The sequence below is a fragment of the Podarcis muralis genome, chromosome 2, assembly GCF_964188315.1.
Source record: "Podarcis muralis chromosome 2, rPodMur119.hap1.1, whole genome shotgun sequence".
Classification (NCBI taxonomy): Eukaryota; Metazoa; Chordata; class Lepidosauria; order Squamata; family Lacertidae; genus Podarcis; species Podarcis muralis.
Genome location: NC_135656.1, coordinates 52031076 through 52057023, shown reverse-complemented (window position 1 = coordinate 52057023; position 25948 = coordinate 52031076). Strand labels below are relative to the sequence as shown.

General features: G+C 39.9%; 1 protein-coding gene across 3 annotated transcripts in view; it reads right to left on the bottom strand.

Moving 5' to 3' along the window:
- The window catches only part of CPEB4 (cytoplasmic polyadenylation element binding protein 4), a 53489-nt gene that overhangs the window by 12349 nt on the left and 15192 nt on the right, over positions 1-25948 (bottom strand). For 2 of the 3 annotated variants that reach the window (XM_077924470.1, XM_028717825.2), the window contains 3 exons: positions 25013-25094; positions 4426-4449; positions 601-774 (listed from right to left, as the gene is read on the bottom strand). In XM_077924470.1, coding sequence (XP_077780596.1) covers positions 601-774; positions 4426-4449; positions 25013-25094 — 280 coding nt within the window. The remainder of the gene's footprint in view (positions 1-600; positions 775-4425; positions 4450-25012; positions 25095-25948) is intronic. The other variant, XM_028717826.2, reaches the window with a different exon arrangement.

Below are 25948 nucleotides of genomic sequence, written 5' to 3'. Positions count from 1 at the left end.
AAATTCATCCATGGTTGTCCATCTACTTAAACCCTGTTTTCAAATGAAAGTCTATACTGCAATAACTCTCACCCTGTTAGGCACACCCCCAGTAGTGTTCATTATGCTTAAAACAGATTTGAGGTGTAGGAATAATTCATTCCCCCTGTGAAATATACGGTGGTTGCAAAAAGGCAGTGCCTCTTGTATTGCTCCCTAAAACAATCGAAGCACTGCACTCCACTTCTAAGTCAGACACTGATCTAAATTTGTGCCTGTATTGATGGCTTTAACATAAAGTCTTAAGCACAGCCATCTCCAAAATAAAATACCTTCATAAAGAGTTTTATGATGTCATTCAACATAATATGCAACTAACGGAACTAGATGGAAAGAAAACCTATCGCATGAGCTGTCCAGCTCATAACTCCTTATCCTCACAGTTCATAACCCAGCAGCTTGCATATTTGGCAGCTCATAGCTTAGGTAATTCTTTTCACAGCCCCCCAAAAATTGCACATAGCCAAGACATGAGGGTCCACCCCTCCCACGTGTCACAATTAAGCCTTGCCCCTTATGGTTAATGTGGGTATTCTTGGCTATACTGATGTCCAAGTATACCTTCATCAATATCAGGTGGCAAACCACCTACAAACACCTTGCGGGAGTACCGTTCCACTCGCTCGCCATTCTGGTGGGAAAAGCAGTGTGGTGATCCCAAGCCACTATGGAGCGTCTGATCCCCACGTCCATCATCCAAAAACCCATCTTCCATTGGGAACAGTGAAGACTGACCTACAATGGAAAAGAGGGGGGAAATGCAAAACATACTAACAGAAGAAAATTCTATTTGAATAGATACAATTATTTCATTAATATTAACTGCTACATCAGACATGTCAGCGGATTTTCCCTTCTGCGTACATAATTAACAGTAACATTAACTACATGTCTTTCTTACTCCTACAGCCTGACCTCTTGGGTATACAAAGATGCCCTGTTAATACTATCTATGAAACAAAATAGGAAAACTTCATTTTAATATTATTTATTAATTCAACATTTTTTTCTGTCAACTGTTATGCAGGCAGCTCAAGGTAATGTACTATAATATAATACAAGCACAATCAAAATCATTAAATGGCTAACCTCTACCGTCAATATATCCCCCAATTCTCTTCTCAACACACACCAAATTGAATATTTTTCAAACATATGCTGCAAATAAATGCTTTATCAAATATATTAAGAATAATTTTGGTGCCTTTCCTCAATATCGTATGAAAAATGCTGTGGAATTGCAAGTTGCAAGATTTCAGCTACCCCCATATAACTGCATAGTTCAGATGAAGTGAAATATCCCACATCTAATTTACACTTTAATCTCAGAGACTTGAAATCACGAACAGTCACAATGTGACAGTAGTAGTAAAATATCCTACCAAACAAATACTCCCCTCCCCAAATCTGAAATTCTTTAGCCTTAGTTTTTACTGACACAGTAAACCAACTAATGCTGTAACTCTTCCTGGAAGTATGAGTTTCATAGGTCTCATGCTGCTTGGCATACAGCATCACATAATTGTTAGGTTATTAGACTAGTGCTGGGAAGACCTTGGAGAAGTCTCTCTCTCTTAGCCTAACCTACCTCACAAGGCTGCTTTGAGGATAAAATGGGGAAGAATAACAATGCATGCCTCACTGAACTTCAGGAAGAAAGGCAGAATAAAAACTTAATACTTGCCCTCAACCTTGAAGCAAATATTACTGTCACCCCTGAATTCTTCTTCAGCTCAGGTTTTATTCTGATCTATAGAATAATTCCTCTTCCATCCTATCAGACTCCCAAACTTCTACCCACTCATTCCCTTCTTACCCACTAGCCTATTCCCAAACTTCCTCCTGTGAGCAGCCAGCCAAATTTATTTGCAAAAATCACTGGTCATCACAAAAGTATAGAAATATACCACCAAAATGAATATTGACCTCAAACGTTAAGTCCTTCCCTTCATCCCCAATGGTGGTATCAGCAAGGAAAGAAGATTTCCTTCCTCTACCTTCGTAGGTACCTGCGCCACAATTAACCCCTGGAAAATCATTTTTTCCAGTGCCTACCAACATTGTTGTTGGGAAAACTACATTTCCCTGATTTTGTTATGAGAAGGAGGGAAAGGAAGAGTGAGACGCCCCTCCTTTGCTTTTCCCTGCAGCTTGCTACCACTACTGCCTGAGCCAGAACACCACTAGTAGATGAGTAAAATCCAGTAAACAAAGGGTAGTTGGCTTAGAAATAAACTGGTTACTTCTCAGCTTATTTCCTAGCCAACATGAAACAAGCTGAGGCTCATTCATCAGTCTTGGCTGTGCCACTACATATGAGAAGTAAGAACTTATGCAATTGTGTGTTTTTACATATAAGAAAAGTCCCCACGCATATAAGATTAGCATGTCAGGGGGAAAGGTTATAGCCTAGCCTTACCCCTAATATGCCAGCTTTCAATGTACAATGATGTTTTTGCAGAGGAAGCATTTGGTTCTGTGACTCTTCACTCTTTCAGACTGAAGTGATATAGTCCAGGTACAGATGTATCACCACAGACAGATGTAGACTCTAGGTGGTTTTGTTTCCTAATAGTAACCAGTACCTTGATGTTATACAAGATTAATGGATTATCTAGGAAAGCCATGTTTCAAGAATCATTCTGCTATTAATTATGTAGGGGTCTCCTTGCTATGGTACTTACTGTATATGTTACTGTGAAAGTGGTACTTTGTTTCATACCGCTTAACATTCATATAGACAAAACTGATCACTTTAGCACCTGACTTCCTGTATCATTTCAAGACAGGCTGGAAACTTGTGTTTCTGGCTAGTGTTCCAGTTTCTTTTAAATTAACATTCACACGGAAGGAAAAAAAATGTGTTACAATCCCTTTTTGATGAAACATCACAGTGCAGTTTTATTTAGAGTACACCAAGATGGTTGAAAACATTGTTCCTTATATACTGAATATGGCAAGCTACACATATTGTCAATGGCACTGTCATGCTTTCCTCTATGTGATCATTCAACAAGGGCAGTAACAGGAATGTCATAGGTTCCTTTTGACATGGGAAGTGGCAACTCTAAGGTTCTTGGCTAAAGGGCTAAAGGGCAGATCAGTGTAAGAAGATCTGTCTCCTCCTCTCTGATCAAGGGGTGCCCCCAGAAGTCAAACATGTCAATAAAATCTGAGTCACTAATAAACAGTGAACCAGTTTACCACAACCTATCAAAAAACAACAACAACTCCTGTTTAGAAGATGAGCACAACAATATTAATCCCATCATCATTACCAGCATTCTAGAACATTTGCTTTCTAATGTAATGATCTGAAACCCACTGAAAGGGATGAATTCTCTTTGAAAACTAAATTTGCAGACCCTTTTCCTGGACTACATATAGCCACTCTTCCTTTTCTTTAGTATTAACTCTCCTTACTACTCTATTCTTATTGCAGAAATGCTTCCCTCACCCCAAGCAAGAAAGTGTTGAAGAAGCTAAGCAAAGTGGCATGTATTCATGGTTATTTACTCAACATGCAAGTTCAGAGGATGAAGTCCGAGCAATGCAGTTCCCTCATTCCACAAAGCACCTAAGTGACTTAATTGCCAGGATCCATTTTCACAAATGACATGAAACTCCCCCCAACTTCAAATTATGATTGCTAGTGCCCCCAACCCAAGCTAGGGAAGTTTTTAGTGTGTGATGTATTGTGCTTTTACTATTTTTTGTTGAGAGCTGCCCAGAGTGGCTGGGGCAATCCAGTCAGATGGATGGCATATATTATTATTATTATTATTATTATTATTATTATTATTATTAAGCAGCAGCAGCTGAGGAGCTCTTCAAAACACACAATTACAGTTCCAAGGCTCCAGGCACCTCTCAGACACAAAGATTTTTAGCTTGTTCACAGGAGAGAACCAGAAAAGCAATCTGATTCCACAAGGGCACACTATTTAAGAAGCAGTATTAAATCACCCATGTCAGAGTACATATGATAACCATTGTCTTTTTCCTATTACAGTGCATCATGGCCAAAGTCACCTTTGAAAAATAGACCTGGAGCCCAAGTCACTTAGGTGCTTTTCTAAGCAACAACCACCCACACCCACACATAAGGTCAGACCTACATATATATTATATAGTCTACACTGTAGTAACACTGATTGATGCCTCCTCATCCCCATGCCTCAGTATAACTATCCTAATTCTGCCTAGGTAGTCTTAATTTTGGGAGCCACTACATTAAGTTACTAAAGGTTACCACAGCATGCAAATTGAGGAAGCCTGGCTTTTTAAAAAAAAACTGCTTCCAGTCCTCCTTACAGAAGCAGATTGTGCATTAGCTGTGCCATGAGACATTTTAAACATCAGAAAATTAAAGAGGAATGTTGTTACCTCGCCTTCTCCCATATGTCCTTGCTGCATGTCAAATGAGAAGAAAAACAGCCTTTCAAACATTGTTAAATATATATATATATATTGTTTCACTTCCCTTATGATTGTTCAGTGGTTCTTAGGCTTTAATGCGCTGCAGACCACTTAAGAAACCTTCCACCCATACCCACATCTTTTGTCACTGGGTACACAACAGCATGACAGAAGCTAGCAAAGAGATCTCATTTTGAAAACTCACTCTTTAGCTGCTTTGTGCTCACTAGGGCATCCTGCAGATCTGCAACTTTATTAGTAGTGACTGTTTCTCTCATGTTGCTAGGACACTGCATCTTTCGACATTCTAGCATTCTAGTTCTAGCATTCTGTGTGTTTCCTCAATATCATGACATTTGGTTACAAGGTACCACCCTCCCCAGTGAAAAGTTTACCCAGGAAAAACTGACAGGACCATACAAACACCATGACATCCAACACAGGAAGGTCAGTGTCTAAGGGCCTACAACTCCCAGTTTAGCCCCACATCTAGCAAGTCACTTGTAAGCACATGATCAATTGGGATAAACCAGTGCAGGACTCTGTAGATTAGGTATGAGGCATCAAAACTGGTTGCTTTCTACCTACATCTATTGCACTCTCTCTGTTATTTGTCAGCTTTGGCCATCGAGAATAAATTGCTCCAATACTCTAGCTTCTCAATGCTGCCAGTGAAGAAGAAAAATACAGCTATGCTATAGCTTTTCGAGTTAAAAAGCTTCACACATCAACAAACACCTCATGCACAGAGCAGCAACCAGCAACGTTTTTTTTACCTATTAAACCCAGAAACAAGATTACATCCCCCTAATTTCCAGAACAAGGGATAGTCCATTAGGCAGAGAGCATCATATGTCACATTATATCGTATTCAGCACTCAGTATTAGGAACATACAGCAAAGCTTACAACCCACTATTTAAGAACCACTTGTATTGATTTTGAGGGTTCAGGCATTTCATCAACAAAAAATAGAAAATATGAACCCTGCAAAACATTTGTTTTTGTTTTCCTAAAAGATTTGTTACTTTTGTTCCCGATATCTCCATTCCCAACACGTTTACTTGACCAACTCTCTCCACAGAACAGGAGCTTTTGCCAGTGGCTCTTCTCGCCTATATCCTCTCTTCACTCCTTTCAAACAAATTAAAATACCCCTCAGTCACACAGGGTCTGATGAGGCAAAACTGGCAGCATGTTCAGAGGGGCTGGAGCTAGAAAGGGGTGATAACTGTACAGTGGACAGGATAATTCAACACTCAGTATCAACATACTGGAAAGGAAGGTCTTGACAATAATTCCTGCTAAACATCAAGTATTTCATTGTTTATAAAACCAGAAAGGCCTAGGGTGTTTCTGTAATTACTGAAGTAAAAAATCTAGCTACACTACTCTGCCTTGTGTTTGCCTGACAGAGCCTCAAGTGTTTTCAGAGCATTCCCTGCCTAAAAAGCTATAAAATTCTCCTTGTGGTCTATAACTGGCTAACAAAACCAAATATACAACACAACTTTCCTTGTTTGGTACACTGACGAGCTGGTCAACATAGCTGCAATTCCTAGTGAGGCCCATGAGAGTGATGCTGAATTGGCAGACTCCCTGTTCTGTCACTTATGTGTCACAAAGAGTCTGGTTTTGACATAAATGGTACCAAGAAAATAATACAGACTTGCAGTAGGTTTTCCTGATGCAGATTTCCAAGCTGTCTCTAACACAGATTTCTCACAGAAACCACAGCCAAACACTACAACTTTAAAAACACATTTAAATATATGTAGACCTATTCATGTATTGAAACACAGTGACATTTGTGTCATCCACATTTATATTATCTAGACAACGCTATAGTGATTCTCAAAACATTCCTGAGATGAAGATGATGTTATCCCTATATCATATATTTCAAAAAGTTTTAGATGTTTCTGACTCAAGTACAGACTGAAGTTTCAGCTAGAGGCAGAGCTCAAGTGCATTGCCCCAGTGGTAATCTTCACAGGGTGCTTATGTTTGACAGATTAAGACAGGGGTGGGAAAGCTCAGGCTGCAGGGCAAATTAGGCCTGCTGTGGTCCTAATTCAGCCCACAAGACCCATTTGAATGGGCTGTGGCGCATAATGTGCTCCCAATTGTTCTTCTGTAAAAGGGGTTTGCATTCAGTGCCTTTAAATTTGATGCCAAAGGAAAGCCCTAATGGGATTAGTTCCATTTGGAAGCTCCTGAGTGGAGCCATCCCTGCTGAAAGTGGGGCTTGCATTGAGCACTGAATTTAAACTCGGCACTGAAAGCAAGCCCTGCTTTAATCAGCTCCTCTCAGGAGCTCCATATCAGAGTCCCTGAGCAGAGCAGATCTGCTGAAAGTGGGACTTGTATTTTAACTAAGCTGTACCTTGAAATTCAAGCCGTGGCTCCAAAGGAAGAATTAAGAGGGCGCTTCAAAGTATTTGCCAAATTCTTCCTTTGAAAGTGATATCACACATCTGATATCACCCAGTGTCATCTAAGTGTCACAGGTGGTCCCACCTACCTGTCAAAAGTAATTAGCAGTGGGTGGGCCACTTCCGGATCTAGCCTAGCAAAAGATTCCTGCACTGTTGGGCTGGATGATCCTTGTGGTCCCTTCTAACTCTACAGTTCTATGATTCTATAGCCACCCTATTTTCTGAAGCATTTTCCAGTATTTTTGTTACACACTTGAGAGAAGTCTACTACTTTATAAGTGCCCCAGTTCACTTTACATAAAATATGTCTTTCATCAAAGGAGCCGAAAAGCAGAGAAAGATTGCTTCTGAAACCTTTATAGAAAAATTTTGTCTGGATGAAAATCAAGTGATTTTAGTGCCAATTTACACAGCTTCCTTTGTTGACAAACCTAACTTCCATTGCTAGATTTCCCTCAATCCTAATTTGAAACTACACGAATGGCTCACAGCTGGGGAAATAGTCTGTAACTTCATCCCCAACCCCATTCACTGTGCCAGAAAACTGCAATCCTGTTATACTCATTGCTAAAAATTCATTTACCTCTCTGAATCTCTGTAATGAAGAACACTTTATTATCTGCCCACTGTGGAAGCAGAACCATTATAAGAATATTTATAGACATATATTTGTTAGTATCTGAAGGTAGCTGCCTTTCCAAAAGAAAGTCATCATCGCTGCATCCAGGTATTAACTGTAATGGGTACAGAGTTCTAGAATAGAATTTGAGAAACTGATGTTTCTGCTAACCATTCCAAAAGTAGTGATAACTCCCATTCCAGCTTCTACTCTTCATTTATCCAGGACCAACAATTAAAGGCCTGTATGGAAGGAAGAACTGACACGATCCCTGTTTGTAGGGCTGGCTCTGGATACAACAGACAGGCGAGAGATGAAAGATGATAATAGTTTGACCAACACATGGGGGGTGGGGGGAGATAAAGTTGTGGCAGTAGCAGTACAGTACAGAAAAACATGAGGGTAGGATGGTCCTGCTTTGCAGGAGAAGCAGGTTCTGCGGAAAGGAGAACTTTGATAGAAGGCAAGGATGACTGTCATAGGCAGTTGGAGTTCACTTCCCCAAAACGTTACCTGAAACATTATGTAATACTACACCCATCAATGCTGTTACACCAATATTTCCTGCTGCAAGCAAAGTGTAAAAGGAAAGACGTGTGGCATATAACACCTGCCTAAACATGCCAGGGAGCCCCAACTGGGCCACATCTCCCCAATATATTTGGAGGAAGTGTTTGCATTGCATAAATCCCCCAAGTTTGATCCCTACCATACACAATTCAAAATAATTCCAGATATCAAGAGGTGGGGAAACTGTCTGCCTCAGACATCAGTAAGCCAGTGCTGCTGGAGTGACAAATACAAATGAGGTTGACCAATGGTCTGCTTCCGTAAGGCAGCTTCATTTGTTCACAAACTGTTAAGGATGTGTGCTGGTCACACTGTAAGAACAAAAGAAGAGCCTTGCCAGGTCAAATCAAAAGCTTATGTACTCTGGCATTCTGTTCTCAAGGTGGCCAACCAGATGCCTATGGGAAACCCTTGTGTATCCCAAGGAAAGATGATTACTCTGTAAAGTGTGGAGCTGCTTGTGATTTGAAGTTTTTGAGGTCAAGGGAGTGATGATTAAACTGACAAATGAAACTATAAAACCACCAAGAACCATTCAATCAAGCAAAAATCTATAGGATCGCATATTTACCTGCTAACAGTTTACTGATTCCCATTAAGTTTCCATTTTTCAACACTATTTACATACCAAAGTGGCAACACATTTGTTGTTAAACCAAAAATTCCTGTACAATTTATTCTGTAATTACTTTCATAAATTTTGTAAACTAGGGAACGTAAGCTAAAATGCTTAACCTGATCTACTAGAATGCAAGAAAAGAATGGCCTAAGTGGATCACAGCAACAATGATCCATCTAATCCAGCACTTTGTAACTGGTCAGATGCCATAGGAAAGTTCACAAGCAGATTATGAAGACGACAACTACCCCGTATTTGTTAAGCAGATAGAATACAGTGGTGCCTCGCAAGACAAAATTAATTCATTCTGCGAGTTTTTTCTTCTTGCGAATTTTTCGTCTTGTGAAGCATGGTTTCCCATAGGAATGCATGTATTAACGGTTTTAAGAAAAAGGAAACAAACTTGCAAGACGTTTTCGTCTTGCGAAGCAAGCCCATAGGGAAATTCGTCTTGCGAAGCAACTCAAAAAACGAAAAACTCTTTCGTCTTGCGAGTTTTTCGTCTTGCGAGGCATTCGTCTTGCGAGGTACCACTGTACCCATTTTTCATTAGTTACTACTGCTAATAGTCATTGATGTATCTAATCTCCATTAACTTGTCTAGACCTTTAAAAGAGAGAGAGAGCAAGAGAACCATCTAAGCTAGGAGCCTTCATCACATATTGAAACAATGAATGCTCTAAGCTGAAAGTTTCTCTGAACCTACCAGCAAACTTTTTCTTCCAAACTTCAGCTGAAATACCCCGTGCTTGCTGGGCAGCAGTCACAGGAGCAGTCCTTATGAGGCCTGTCAGGCCCCGCCCCAGGCCAGGTGCAGAGAGGTATCAAAAGCCAAGCCTCTAAAGGTCACTAGCACTTTACTAAAGCTCAGGAAACTACTGGGATCCAACAGGTGGTTCAAATTGGTGAGTGTTCCTGGTGGCTGATGTTGCATATTGACCTAAGATTTTCAATGTGCTTCTATACTCTAAATTTTGAGTACAGTACTCAAAAATCACCCAGTTACAAATGAAGCCCACTATCAACCATAAATACTGAGAATCTTGATGGTATTGAATTAGCTTCTGTACTTTGTAGTCAATTGTAGGCAAAATTGTTCCTGAGGCAGCTACAATTAGAGAGAACAAAGAATAACTCAAGCAGTAAGGAATTTGCTAGCATCACTGTATTGCTCTGATCTGAGTGAAAGAAACCTACATGCTACAACATAAAATATCCAACACAAATTTTGCTTAACCTGGTCCAGCATTTAAGAACAGCAAATAAAGTTCCGATCCCTCAAATTCATTCATGACAAATTGTCCAAAACCCTTCTTACATTTACAGCATCAGAAGAGAAAGATCAATTCATGCATGGGACACTAATGTGAGAAAGTGGCTCATGTGCAGCTAATGTGAATGAGATTAGCTCACATGAAGTTAATGTAAGAAATAGCAATGACAAAGTGGTTGGAAGGGCTAGATTGTAAAATACCTGAAGTTTGAGGTATACTACAAAACAGAACCCAAATTATTTATAAAAGAAAAAACAATAAATCCAGCCACAGTTACAACCTTTCAGTAACAACCTGTTTGTAATTTCTCTGGGTAGCAGTCTGATTAGGGAACTTTACTTATAAAATCAGTAACTTTATTCAGGGTGGCTGTAAACACACTGTTCAGATTACCAAAAATATTAAATCTTACATGCATATGCACAATACAAACTTACATAGGCTTTCACAATATCAGACAGACATTATGGAATGGTTTATTTCTAAGGTGGCCGATTCTCAGGAAATAAAAATAAGAAAAGTCACTTTTCTTTAAAAAAAAATTAAATGAGCCAAGAAATGTTGAATGGCAAAATAAAATACTTGCGAAACAATTGTAGAATTCTCCTCTTTCGGCTGACATTTAACAACCAGATTAAATGTGTATATATGGAACACTAAACCAACAGGATAGGGCAGATTATAAATGTAATTATCATTAAAATTATAAATAAAAACATGTAGGGTATTTTAAATTTAATTTTACCTCTTGTACCAGGTCCTGGGAGCCACTCAATAACAGGTCTAGAGTTGCTGCCATAATCAACTATTCTACAGCACTGTCATTTAAGGTATCTAGAAATTTTAGTTCTTTGTCTTTGAATTAGACAGGTGCATGTTCTTTTTTTTTAATATGGTTTCCCATCATGATACAATAACTCAATGTAATCAGTACTTGTGAAATTCATTAGACTTTAGCTGCAAATTGGTCAGCCCTTTTCTTATGGCTCTCAAGTTAAGAGAGTACCTCCTTTCGAAGGAAACAACTCCAGTTTGGATTCCAATTCCCATCAGCTCCAACCAGTGACCTGTGATAATGTGGTTTGTACTCAAAAATATTTGGAGGGTACCACACTGGGGAAGGCTGTCCTATTCCAATAAAGATGAGCTAATTTTTGAAGAGCTGAGGTATATATAAACACGGGTTGGAAACTAAACTGAGCTTAAGGTGAAACAAAGCTTAACTGCACATTACAGTGATGCAGTGAGCAACATGTTTAAGGGCTGCTTAACAAAAGGGGGGGGGTCATTTGTCCACTGCCTAGCAGAAGAAACACCCTCAAACTCTTTAAAATGTTATTTCTGACTTAGGAGCTGTGAATATTGAAACACTGGCCAGAAATAGGACATCTAGAAGAACTGAAATATATATTAATTAATGTTTCATTTACAGTTTTCTTTGCTCATCCCCACCCTACCACAACCCAAAAGACCACTGCAGGGCAGTGATGGAAGAGGATATACTATGGCACTAGATATGGTAAATAGTCAACATGACTGTCCAGCAATAGTGTTGCCATAATAAACAGATGGACAGAGCTGCCAGTGGGCTTTGCTGCATATATTGTTTCTTTGGTAGATGTTTGCAGGATAATTCAGTACTTTAGCACTAAGTTCCAACACCTTAGGCAGTGTTCCTGGAAACTCCTACTGTCTGAAATACTGCATCATGTGGTGTATTGTATAGTGATAAAAGAGACAAAATGATGCAAGGGTGTATAGTAACGTGAACTCTTAAAAAAGCACTTTAAAAACATGTTGAACACTTTGTCTTTTCCTCACAAAGCAGGCCAAGGCACTGGCCATGAAAGAGGTTGGTGGTCTCATCCCCTCCTCAGGTAAATTCTCCCTGTTCCTACTTCAGTTCCCGCTGTCACCAGTGTACACAACCAAACCTACACTAATTCCTGGGCATAATGTGGCAGGTGAGAACCAAGGTGGAGTCACAAGGTGAGTGGCAGCTAATCCAAAGGACAACCACAGTATGCTAAGGGGATGGGAGGCTCTTATCTCACAAGTTCTCTGGTTCAGAACTTTTGCTCACTCTGGTGCAGTTGCCACTACTGGCCCTGTGCTCATGCAACACTGTCACAGCTCCAGGTAGAGCACTCATCATGGGTCTGTTCTGAATGTACCTGTATGTCTTAACATCCCAGAACATATTCCAAACAAGTCTCTCCAGAATCACTTCATCCTTTGCTTATTTAAATAACAAGCCTCACTATATGCAAAACTAAACTTCAGATGGAATGTTCAGCTTTACAAGTAATCAGCTTATACTATGATTGTGCAATAAACTAATGCTTATTTAATATTTTTTATTTTACTTAATACCTATTTAATTAAAAAAACCCAGACAACTTTGTAGCAGGAACAGAAATTTATTTAAAGCTCTGAATGTCAATAGTCATCCAACACTTGGCTTAAAGGAGTGTGGGGAGGTAAGCTTACAATTCAGAAATAAAAATTCTTGAGTTTCCAAGTTTGAACTTGGTTTGCTGTAAAATGAAGTGACACTGATAATTCCATTGTAAGAAAATGAGAGAGATTGTGTCTTTATCTACAAATTATCAGCTTAATTAGAACAGATCTACAAACGCTCTCAGGAGGGCAGACCCCAAAGATAGAAGTGTGTGATCGTGATCACAGAATTAAATACAGCAGCTGAAATTTGCCCTGTCCAGCTGAATGCTAACTAAATACCAGGTTAGGTGGGATAGAAACTTTAACAGTTCCTCAAATGACTCTGTGGAAAGACGGAACCGCCAAATAGCTTCAAATACTGCTGTATAAGCAATCAAGCACTGATGTTGCACAGCAGTGCAGCCGGCAGCCATAAGAAACTAAATAAATAAATGCACACAAAATGGCATTGGCATGTAAGTAGGCCTTTATTGCTTTGTCACTCATGATGTCACTAGCAACAGCCATTGCAATAGCAACGTTTGGCCACTGCAATTGCAGTTCTGTGGTGTGATTGATGAAGGATGATATATCACATTGAGAGTACGTTCTGAGAAAAGGAAACAACTTCTGAAACAGAAGTCTTTCCACGAAGAAAGTATTGCAGCTACTGAGCAACAAATAGATAAGAACTGCACAATCATTGCTCTAATAACTTCATGTGAAGGAAGGCCCTCAAGAGTCCTGTTTCTGCCTATACCCAGCACTGGGGAAGAAAGACTTAGCTTGAGTTAAAGGGAGCTTTGTGAGCTCTCTGTAAATTGTATTTCTCATTGAGATGACTTTGTCTAATTCACTCAGTTTCAACTTAGAACTCCCTTGCCCCTTTTTGGAACTTTTCAGCAGACCTTTGGGAAGTGAAATGGCTAACTGGTAAAGTATCTGCCTTGCATGCAAAAGGTCTCAGGCTTTATCCTCAGCATCTCCAGGTACAGCTGTGAATACCCTATGCCTGAAACCATGGAAACCTTCTGCCAGTCAGTCTAGGCCAGTGTTTCCCAACCTTGGGCCTCCAGCTGTTTTTGGACTACAACTCCCATCATCCCTAGCTAGCAAGACCAGTGGTCAGGAATGATGGGAATTGTAGTTCAAAAACAGCTGGAGGCCCAAGGTTGGGAAACACTGGTCTAGGCAATACTGAGCTAGGTGGATCAATGTCTGACTCAGTACAAGTTTGCCTCCTATGTTTCTTTGTAAGTTGTTTTATAAGAAAAGAGCAGTCTGGAGCTTGCAACCACCACATGGACATCAAGCCAAATAAGGAAACCAGAACCAGAAACACAATCAGTGCATTTATTTCAATTAGTTTTCATACTATCCAAAAAGGTAAATCAGACCAGCATGAAAACATAAAAGAAATTAATTTTGAAAAAGAGACACTAAGAGAAAAGGATCTATTAACTATGTCATTTCTAATGACTTCAAAATGAAGTTTGTTACACAGTCAATTCTCTTCTTTGTGACAGTGGCATCCTCTGGCACAGACTTTGAAATTCTTCAGACACCAGAAGGGAAAAGTAGGTTTCATCATAGAAGCCGTTTCTTTCTTCACAAGCTATTGTACCGTGGTTATTGCTCAATGACCTTGGCGGATTCTTGCTGCTATTTTGGGTCTATTCGTTCTTTTGATGTGTCATTTTTCAAAAATGAGGCTTACATTTGTTGGTTTCACTGAAGTGAAGGAGAGCACCTCCAATGTCCTCTCATGCAGAGGTCTCTAGGTAAGGCACATTTAACTGAACTCCCGCAAAGTAGATTGGAGCCAAATGACAATTCAATAGCAACATTCGTTAAGAAGTTGTCCAAAATACTGAGGGGTATGCTACTGTCAGGTAGCAAATGCATTATAAAAGCCAACTGCCATTTCATAAATGCTACCTTAAGAGTTAAAAGTGATGCCTCACCTTGAAGACATAGGATTCATTGAAAGGGCTGAATGAGCACTTTGCCTCAGACCAGCCTTCTGCAACCTCAAGGGTGGGGGATCTTAGGCCCTTTCCCTTTAAAGTTGGAAACTGCACTCCATAGCACAGACGGCTTATAAAATTCTTCTGGTTCAAAAGAGGTTTGCCATAAATGAGAAAGGGGAACTGCTATTTGAGAAAAACAATTCCAAAGCTTCCTTGGTATGCAAAGCTAATCGCACAGTTCTCTGGATACAAGCCACCCTAAGTCCAGATAATAAAGCCTCCCTTTTGTTTACTACAGTGTCAAGCACTCTCATTGTCAATTTTTATTTTATTATTATTTTGCCAACTAGCAAAATCCAAAATACATTTTTTTCACTTTTAGGTCCAGCAACTTGCAGGTCCCTCTTAAGCTCTGACTGCAGTATATAATTGTTGCTTGAATAAAACTTTAAAGACATTCATAGCAAACAATGTAGTATTATTTGCTAAATTACGCACAATACATGTCACAATCTCAAGGTGGCAATCTAAGTTTAGGTATGAAAAGAACATATTGCATATATTTCTCTTTCCCCCTAGAAGGCAGGCTAAATGGCTTCAAAAATTCCAGAAATGTTACACCTCTACCTTCCAACAGTTAGAATCAAAAGCAGGCATAGAGAAACTCGGCCCTCCAGATGTTTTGGGACTACAACTCCCATCATCCCTAGCTAACAGGACCAGTGGTCAGGGATGATGGGAGTTGTAGTCCTTTAACATCTAGAGGGCTGAGTTTGCCTATGCCTGATCAAAAGTATCAACTTCCCAATCAGATGATTTCTTCATTCTCTTAAATCTTTTGAAAGTTAACCCCATCAAACACATGTTCTAGGCTCCCCTCCCCTCCATTCCCAGTCCACCCCACCCCACCTTCTACATTTAACATATTTACAGTTCTGTTATTGCCAGAGTCACTTGTTCTGCTGAAAGTCCAGCACTCATCTTATCCAAAACAAGCACCTCCTACATGCATTTTTACACAAGTGCCCCACTTTCTCTTTGCTTTCCAAGAGAACCCACCTACTACTGAAACGGATGAAAATGGACAACAATGACAGAGGACACAAAAGCCTTCTTCAGGTGTTCTCTATACATGTTAAGTAAACATACAAGAGGGGGCCATGGGGCACATGTCCCCATCCCCACCAGTTCTTCTGGGTTGGAGGCAGTCTTCTGAAGCTGGAAATCTCCTGCCCTCCCTGAGGCTCCCACACATTTTATAAACCTGATTTTCCAATTTGTGGAGGGAAATCAGAAGAATGGCAGGTTTGGTGGTGGTGGAGTTAGTATGCCTGCTTCCATGCCCCCCCCCCCAATTGCATGCTTACTTAACTTGTATAAAATATGCCTTAAGAGGGCTCAAGTTCCATACAGATCCTTCAGGTATCATCAATGAACGGGGAGAAAGCACCAATATAAAGATTTTGACACTCCCCTATCTCCTGAGAATGTACAAAGCTGGTAACCAGTCTGGTTATGTTTTGAACTTTAAAAACTTGGCTTCTTATTAGGCATTGCCACCTTAAGCAAGCCACTGGGAGGTTTACAGCCTCTTCAAGCCAAGGGGTCACTTGGCTCTACTCATCTCTCTAAAAACAAGCTCAAATAGTGATTAGTTAGCATTATGTCTTATTTGAAGGAGGCAGCTTACTTTAGAATAACCTCCTTGAATAAGGCTTTATTTTAAGCATAGTTTCAGTGAGCTGTTTATTAGTTGTCCAAAATACTGAATAAGTCACTCATTTGCCTTTGATCTTACACACTAGTGGCTGTGGCTTTCTGAAAGCTCCGTCAAAGGATGTTCAACAAGTCAGTGGTTGCCGTTTTACTGCAAATGGACACATGTGACTGCAACCTCAAGAGAAGTCCTCAAACCACAAAACCTTCGCACAGAAAGTGTTCCAAGCATAATAGGCACTTCAGAAAAATCAGCAAATCTACAGAAAAAATAATGGGCCCATCACAGAAATAAATGAAGGGAGAGTTTAAATCATTCCTTTACTTCACTCCTCTTACTCTATCTAAATAGGGGTTTTTTTTTCCTTTTGAAAATTTGTATTGATTTATCAAAAACATATGGGCAAACTAACGCATAACCATACAAGCAATAATGAAACCATACATGGAGCAGATTGAGTATAAAAACAGAGGTGCAGTTACATATAACCAAGTCTTTAAGCTGAGTCTATATAAACCAACCACATCTAGGAGTGAGTCATGGGAGGGGTGCTTATACGGTGCTCCCAATTTAGATAATATAAAAATGGAGACTAGGCTGCATCAAAACTGTTCAGTTTGGTTTTGCCACAGACTACACTCTATCAACATTCAGATAAAGCAATGTTCCATACATTAGAAAACCACGGGGCTTGCATAAAAATCTAGAATTTCTTCATATTACAAAATTATTACAAGGCAGCTGTGTTGCAATACATGCAACAGCCTCTCTAATTAATGCAGAAAGTAATGTGCTGTAGCTTGCTGCACACAGCACTTAATGTCACCCAACTAGCTTTTGAGTCAGCATTTTGCAACTTGAAAAAGACAGACTAAGAAGATATATGGCACGTTGAAGCTCTGAACTTCTTTGTGACACAGTCTTCTTGTCACCAAAATTTCTTTTTCTTGCATATAAGAGGTGGACTAACAAAACACGAGCAGAATGTTTCTGCATCCTCCTATTTATAGATTTTGCTTGCTGCTTCAAGAAAGCTTCCACTATTATTTAACATATTATACTGGGGCCTTCCCATAGTTTGCCATTACTGTACTTCACCATTCTAGTTTTAAGTGGCACCATTTTATTTTAATACTGGAAGAGAAAAGTGAGGTGTTATAGAAATCTTATCCTCAATGATCAAAGTACATAAAAACACTGTACAGTAGTTGTCTTAGCAGTTTAATATGATGCAACCAGCTGGGCTTGATACATTTAATGTACCTCCTACAATAACCTAATCTGCTCTCATTAATACTATCACCACTTTATTTTCATAGATTTTAAGAATGGAACAGGAAAACCAATAATTATATATATATAAAAAGGTAAAGGTACCCCTGCCCGTACGGGCCAGTCTTGACAGACTCTAGGGTTGTGTGCCCATCTCACTCAAGAGGCCGGGGGCCAGCGCTGTCCGGAGACACTTCCGGGTCACGTGGCCAGCGTGACAAGCTGCATCTGGCGAGCCAGAGCCGCACACGGAAACGCCGTTTACCTTCCCGCCAGTAAGCGGTCCCTATTTATCTACTTGCACCTGGAGTTGCTTTCGAACTGCTAGGTTGGCAGGCGCTGGGACCGAGCAACGGGAGCGCACCCCGCCACGGGGATTCGAACCGCCGACCTTTCGATGAGGCTTTTACCCACAGCGCCACCCGCGTCCATATATATATATATATATATATATATATATATATGTCTGTGTGTGTGTGTGTGTGTGTGTATATATATATATATATATATATAATGACTTCATCTAAAAGAGGGATAATTTTTTATTCTTCCTCAACATCATTAACCTAAGTATTTTGCCATTTTAAGAGCACTTAATGACTTTGCTTTGGTTGCTTTTAACTAGCCTCACACAACAGTGTGAAAGCTTAGCAGAGCTGAATACTTAATCCCAAATTCACAGGTATATTAATCAACTGATGGTTAGTAACTTGGAAAGATTGTGGGGTTATTATTATTCATTATTAATGTTAATAACAGTTTGATTTATTACTCATACGTCACCCTAAGGTCTCAGGGCAGGGTACAACAATATAAAATACAGTACAATATTTAAAAGAGTTTAATCAAAAAAATAGGGTTATGATAGATAAAAAACAGATTATTATGGATAGCTCGACAAAAACATTAACTCAGTGTGTAGTGTTAAAAAAGAGGAAAATTCCAGGCAAAGCATTGACAAGAAGACTATCAGTATCATAATGTCGTTCTATAAAATCTCTGGTTTGGCTGGATTTGAAATCCATAGTACCCCATAGTACAGAAATGGACTCAATGCAAAATGGGCAACCAAAGTGACCAAGTGGGTTAGGGCACTTTCCCTGCAAGGAATGACTAACACACTTGGGACTTTTCAGTTTAGTAACTTCTAAAGGGTTTTTGTTTTGTTTTTTTGAAACAGGCTTATAAACATTAGACCTTTAATCTCAGGGTCATGGAATCAAGCCCCATGTTTGGCAAAAGATTCCTGCATTGCAGGGTGTTGCACTAGATGACACTTGTGGTTCCTTCCCTACTCTACAATTCAATGAGTCTACGGCATGAAGAAGGTGTTTAGAGAAAACATGTCCTCCCACTCTCATAATGCTAGAAATTGGGAGTCACCCAATGAAACTGATTGGCAATAGATTCAGGACAGACAAGATAAAGCACATCTTTACACAATGCATAATTGATGGATTCACTACCACAAGATGTGGTTACCAACACTAGCTTTAGATTACTTTAAATGAGGATTTTGTAAAATCATTCAGTATAGATCTATCAGTAGCTATCAGCCAGGGTGGCTAAGTGGAAGATCCATTTTCGTAAACAATATTCCACTGAATACCCATTAAGAGGGATGGACACATGGGAGGCCTATTGCATCCACGCCTTGTTTGATGACTTGCTGGAGGCATCTGGTTCAGCACTCTGGAAAACAGGGTGCTAAACTAAATGAAGGCTTGATCTGATCCAGCAGGGCTCTTCTTATGTTTTTATTATACCACTATCCTCCTTCAGTTAATCAGCTTCTTCCTGCCCTACTTCCAGGCAACTGATGACCATTTGAGACTATGCACTATATTTTATTATAGGGAAGAAAGCATATAGTCTGATTCATTATTAGCATAACTATGATCAAATTGCCATCTCAAATAACTGTAGTGAGGAGTAGGAGAAGCATGTCTCTCTGTGTCAAGTTCAGTCCATGAAAGTCAAATCTCTCATAAAGGAAATGCAATTAAGTCTCTAGAGAAAGACTTCTGCAGACACTCTTGTGGATATAAATATCATACTGAAAATGACAGCTGCTCAAGGCAGGCGAATAATGGAGGATTCAGGAAGGTGGTCAACAAAAACAAAGTTCCCTAACATTTGACAATAGTTTAGAGGACAAATGTTTGGGTAGTATAACTTACTGTCTCTGCTAAAATACAAAAGTGCAGAACTTAAAAAAAAAAAATTCCAGAAAGAAAAACCAAGCAAATATGCTTCTTTAGGAGGCTATTGATACACATTTAACCCCCCCAAACAAAAATCCCCTCTACATACAGGAAGCTGCCCTATACCAAATCAGACCATTGATCCATCTAACTCAGTGCTGTCTAGACCAACTGGCAGCAGCTCTCTAGGGTTTAAGAGACAGGGAGTACTCCCTACCTGCTATGAATTGAATCTGGACCTTCTACACACAAAACATTCTCGACCTCAGAGCTATGGTACTTCCCCATACAGACAAAAAAAGTCTGCAGTCTTCTGGGGTTATTGTGCTAACAATGTCTCAAAAAAATTAAGAGGGGAGCAGTTTCATTGCTCTTCAAAATTCACCGATAACCAGAAAAACATACCCTTTTGCAGCTATCACTTAATAGTGACTTACCCCAAGGTGAACCAACACGACGGTTTCTTACATACATGTTTTGTTTTCTTCAGCTTTTAATTATTCAATTGGGTATGCATTTTAAAAGCTGAACATAGGCTACTGTCTCTTCTTGCTAGGCAAACACATTTGAGAGAACAGGAGTGTATGTATGAGAGCTCACGAGAACTTTGGGTAACAATCCTGATTTCTAATCTTAGCCAAGAGATTTGAACAGGTCACAGAATCACACACTCTTTTCCAAGATCTACATTTCATACAGCAGGGATGAGAAATCAGCAGCCTCTAAGTGGTTGTTGGATTACAACTCCCATCATCCCAACCATGGGTGGGGCTGACATCTGGAGGGTTAGCAGTTCCCCATCCCTGTCATACAGTAATTTCTCCAACCCTTTCTCATAACCCATTATCATGGCTAGGTATTAAATTGCATCAACCTAACCAGTGTTTCTACCACAATCAAGATTTTGAAGCAATTCTGCAAACCACAGGTACAATGGGAACCTTGGTTAACATGAAACAGTGTTAAGGTCAGTGCCGATGTAGTTATTAACCATAATGATGGGGGCAGGAAAAGGGAGAATTCTCACGAGAGAGAAGGCAGCTCACAAGTCTGTGGCCCATTCCCATGAACTACTGGCCATCTTAATTCATCCACCAACCATTTATTCCATGTTATTATATGGTTTTATGCTAATTTTTCTCCTGGTGCAACTTTTATATTAATTGATTTGGTTGACTGTATTCATATTTTATTTATCTGAAATCTGTGAACTGCCTAAGGGACATGATTAATTGGGTAGTATATGTGACAAAAATACATTAAAGATTTTTTAAAAAGTTCTTCTTTAGTTGCTAGTTCATTAGTAACCATTTCCCTCTCAACGTTTACAGGCTTTCAGAGCCGGCAAGTCAGTGGTGCTTGGATCCAGAGGCAATGGTGGGAAGAACAATGGATGTGACCTGAGTACGGTGGGCTGCTTTCCAGCCACACAAAAGTCAGAGGCTTCTACATTCCAGTCAACCAGGAAGAGGCATGATCACAGTTCAATGACATATTTCCTGCTAACCAGAATCACCCAAAGAGGGGCTGTGGCTTGGGAGAGTCCCACAGTCCACTATTAGAGCCTGGGATTCTCTATCCCTGACCTTAAGGCAATAGCCACTGAGGAAAAGAACGATTATCATGTCTCCAGCCTGCCTACAATCAACTCTAGCTTTCTTTGCTTGTTTCAAGGGGTACTTCAAATCTTCCAGTGGTCAAAGTCTGACATTATGCATGATTACTTCTTATGTGATGAATGTAACATGCAGCCAAGCACTCAGTCAGATATTAATTGAGCTATCTGTGCTACCATTATCCAGTGTGCCAATCCAATTTCATGGGATTCAAAATGTTTTCTAGAGTTATAGTGTGAGCCTATTTTTAAAACTTCACAAGCAACAAAGGCTTCTGCCAATTATCTCACATTTGAAAGGAAATGCCACCTTGAAAAATAACTTGTAGTATACAGAAATATTTATATCCCCGTTTACCCAGTAATGAGTTGATGAATAGCTTTACAGAGTCACATCTTACATCTTTTTTGGGATGCTTATTTAAAAAAAACCAACCTATGAAGAGTTACAGTAAATAGCCTCTTAAAAGCGTGCAATGACAAAATAGCACAACTGAACTATAATAAATATTTTACATTAAATAGCTAAAATTCATAAATGGAATGTTAAGAACCTTGACAGCAATTCTATTTTAGATTATGTCTATTTGGAGGCCAATTAACCTAGATTACTTATTTATGAAAGGAAACCATGTCCCTTTTCTGCAGTTCTTATCAGGATGAAGCACCTAAAAATACACAGAACATTTCACAGACCAAGCAGTTCTGATTGCTATGACAAGGTGACCACAGATTCAGTTAAGAAAGACATTGACACAGTTTGCATGTAATGCTAAGCCAACCCATGGCTAAAGACTAATGTGTAAGCATATATGTATTCACAGCAAAGATGGCAGGGCAGCAACTTCACTCCTCTGGTCATCCTACTGCCATGCTTCCTGGAGCAAAGCCATGATCTGGCATGGAGTCACATCCAAATCAAGGCTCATGGTGGTTTGCGTTCCCCAGACAAACCATGAGCTGTAAGTCCCATCCCCCCCCCGCCCCCGCCCCCAAACAAACCATTAGCTACAGCTTATGGTTTATCTGGAGCAAGACAAATCACAAGCCCAGGTTCAGATGTAATGCTAAGCCAAACCATGGTTAAGCTCCAGGCAGTGTGGCAGCAGGCAAAGCAGGCACCCAAATGAGGCAGGGTGAAGCAGCTGCCTCAGGTGGCAGAAATGCAAGAGGCAGCACCCAGCCTGCCCCACTGCTTCTGCCACCACTGGAATGCCCCACTCTCGCCTAGTTTCAGCGAGAGTGGGGAGTTCCACCACTCTGCTTTGCTGCTAGTCTCTCTCTGCCCCTGGGGGCAGAAGGAGGCCCGCAGGAAAGTTCTCTGCACGGCAGGGAGTCTCAGCAAGGGGGAAAATCCCTTCCTACATCCCACCACCACCACCAGTGGAGTGGAAAGAGAAAAAGCCCTTACAGAGCCTCATGCATACACACCCCAAATGTGGGGGGTGACAGCAGGGCATTTAGTCTCAATCACCAAAATGCTTTGGGCTGCCCCTGGAAGCAGGAGGACCAGAGGAGGTATGAAGCAGCTGCAATTTTTGCTACAAGTAGTCACAGGCTCACACATTCATGTTTAGCCATGGTTTGGGCTTAGTGTTATTTGCAAACCAGGCCATTAGCCAGTTGTGGATACTCAAATGAGGAAGTGAAAGTTATCTGAGCCAAATTCAGAGGTACTCCTCCCAAGAAGCAAGGTACAGAAGATACAGTCCTTGGAAAGGCCCTGAAACCCAACAACAGTATTATGTAACTGAAATCAAACCATAATGCATGTTCATTGCTACTGTTCAAGGCATGGGAGTTGCCTAGTTACACCACACCACTTGCTAAATTGCGTTTTCTATAAGCTGGTTCCACCCAGCATAATGTAAGTTATATACTTGCTATCAGTATAAGCCTGCAAGGTAGTTAATTACAAAGATAGGACATTTTTGTACTTGCACATGAGGCAACATGGTTATATATTAAGATTCCATTTCACATAGTTTAAGGCCATGGCGCAGGAAGCTAACTGAAACTGGATTTGGCTCTCTTCTCCTTGAGGAAAGACCATACCTGCTGCTCAGGTCCCCCATATGTTTCACCTGGATAATTTATTCTCCACCCTGAATAGCTATTTAGGTTTGGTGACAGTGGTAGCTACTACTTTCACCCCAGAAGTGGGTAGAAGCAACTCTGGGTAGCCACTGTGTCAAGCATTTTGGGATTCTTTGTGACAAGAAGAACTATTAAAGGGTAAGTTAATTCCATTACTACCAGGAACCTAGACAATAGAAGAAATTTACTTTCCAGGAAGGCCGTAAATCTGCTCTAGCCATGCCAAGGCCAGTGATGAACTAGAGCAAAAGCCTTGGAATAAGTAGATAAATACGGGATTCTGACACATAAAACCCCAAGACATGTAAGTTAAGATTACTGCTTAAGCACTGACCCTAAACAAGACAAATGTATTGCTTAGCATGCTGCTTCTAGGAGGTTGTACATTAATATATTTCAGGTATGTTTTGATTCAAACCATTTTCAGAACAGAAGAATGGTTATTTATGTGACTTCGTCAATTCCTCAAGCTGTACCATTTTCAGCTGATAGAAGCATTGTTCATTTTGTCAGACAGCAGACATTTATTAATTTATTCTCTACATCCCGAGTAGGTAGTATGTGTACCCACTAAGATGTTTCTGACAAAGTTTTCAATGTCAAAGTGTCATTGTCAGAATTTACAAGATTTCAGCAGTGAATTTGGACTAGGAGTATCATCCATTCTGCATAATGCACAGATTAACTGGAGTCTGCAGGAACACAAAATGCTCAATGACAACAGATAATTTTGTCATCACATATGCCAGAGTTTAAAAGATTTCGAATCAGCTCCAAGTCTGAACAATGGGGAGTCAGGGCACTTCTATATCCCTAATTACTAGTAGTATAGTTCCCCATTGTTAAGGCCTCAGCCTGCTCTTGGGACTGGTTGCTCCTAGGAACGCTTGAGCCAATCCATATAATGGGAAATATAGTTACAGAGGCTACCCATATCACCAGGCCTAGGAGCAGAGATGGAACATGGGAACTACCTTTCCCATAATTCCAAGAGTCACTGAAAAGAAGTTAATTATGGAGTGGAACCAGTGCATTTGGCCAGTCCCAAGTTAAATGGACCTTAAACTTCAATTCAGGGGCAAATTCTGCACCATCTTGTTCTGTAGGTGTATCACAATATAGAGGAACCACAATGAAACAACACTGAGTGGCATCTTCATCCAAACCAAAATTCATCACTTCTGTAACTTATATGCTTAGCTCACTTTTTCCACCAGCTTACCAGACAGACAGTACATACACAGCTCTAGGGCTAGGTCAGTTGGTTACCTTGTACTCCAACAAAACCCCTAATATTCAAAGGACTCTTGTACATTATACCTATGGTATAACAGGATTGCCCAAGACTGTAAAATATCATACTGAGGAAAATAGGCAAACAGGGTAGATGCATTTTACATATCTTCAGATAAGGCTTCAATTTTAAATCACATTTTAAAAGTGTTACTAATCTGAAGCCACTTCAGAAAGCAATGCTGGAAAACATGGCCTGTGTTTTTAAGAGGTATTATGCCAAGGAGGCCATTAAGCACACACAAATGTTTTACTGACGGCTTCCACTTGAAGCAAAAGAAAAAGGAGGTCCAGAGTCTGGACAAACTAACAAATAGGAGGAGGAAGTAACTGCTTTAGCTATTCTATAAATACTTGAACTTCATACTTGGTGCAAGTATGTCAGCCTAATTATTTATTGCAGGAAAAGAGTAATCCAAGTTTACCTTTCAGTGAATCACTTTCAGCTCTCATTATGTCAATTAGCGAGTTCTCCAGTGAATGCATGTCAAAAGTTCTCGTGCGATCCTGCAAGTAAAACACAAATACCAGTTTAAAGAGAATGCTACTAAGAACTACCCAGAAACCTTTTCAAATCAGATTTTTTTAAAGCAGCAATTTAATAAAATACTCCGAATCAGCTTATATTGATTAGAGTAAAGCAAACTATTAATGGTTTGGAGAACAGTTTGTAAGCACTGGAGGCTGCAGCATTTACTGAAGTTAAGTGGGTATACACCGGATCAGTCCCTTGGAGCACAATAATTTTGAAACAAAAGTACTGTTACTTGAAGTTAGGAAGTCAAGGTTATCTGAACCTAATTCAGAGGTACTCCTACCAAGAAACGAGATACTGTACAGAATATATAATGTCTGCATCATTTGAGTAAATATTTTTCATATGTGGCATAAAAATTGCTTTAACGCAATTTAGTTTGATTTAATATTTGCATGCCACTTTTGCAATGAGGTTGAGCTCAAACTGCTCACAATAACGAAGCATTAAAAACAAGTGAACAGCATTTTGATCAATACAATCATATCAAATACACAATAAGTAAGGCAAAATCAGTTCTACAAATAATGCAGTTCAAAACAAGCTCATATTAAAAAAAAATCCACAAAGATTTTTTTTCCAGTATTTAAGGCAAATCAAGACCTAGTGAAAAGCATTTCAGAATTCACTGTCACTAAATGATGACCTTAAATATGTTGTGTGTTTTAGACAACACTTTCTCTCATATAAAATCCCACTGCTTTTAGAGATCTCCAATAGGCTACCTTTCCATGGATAATTAGGTATGTGTACCCAAAATGGGGATATTCCAGTGTAGTATAGCAGCTCTGGAATACTTTTTTGGGAGGCCTCCAAGGCTACATCA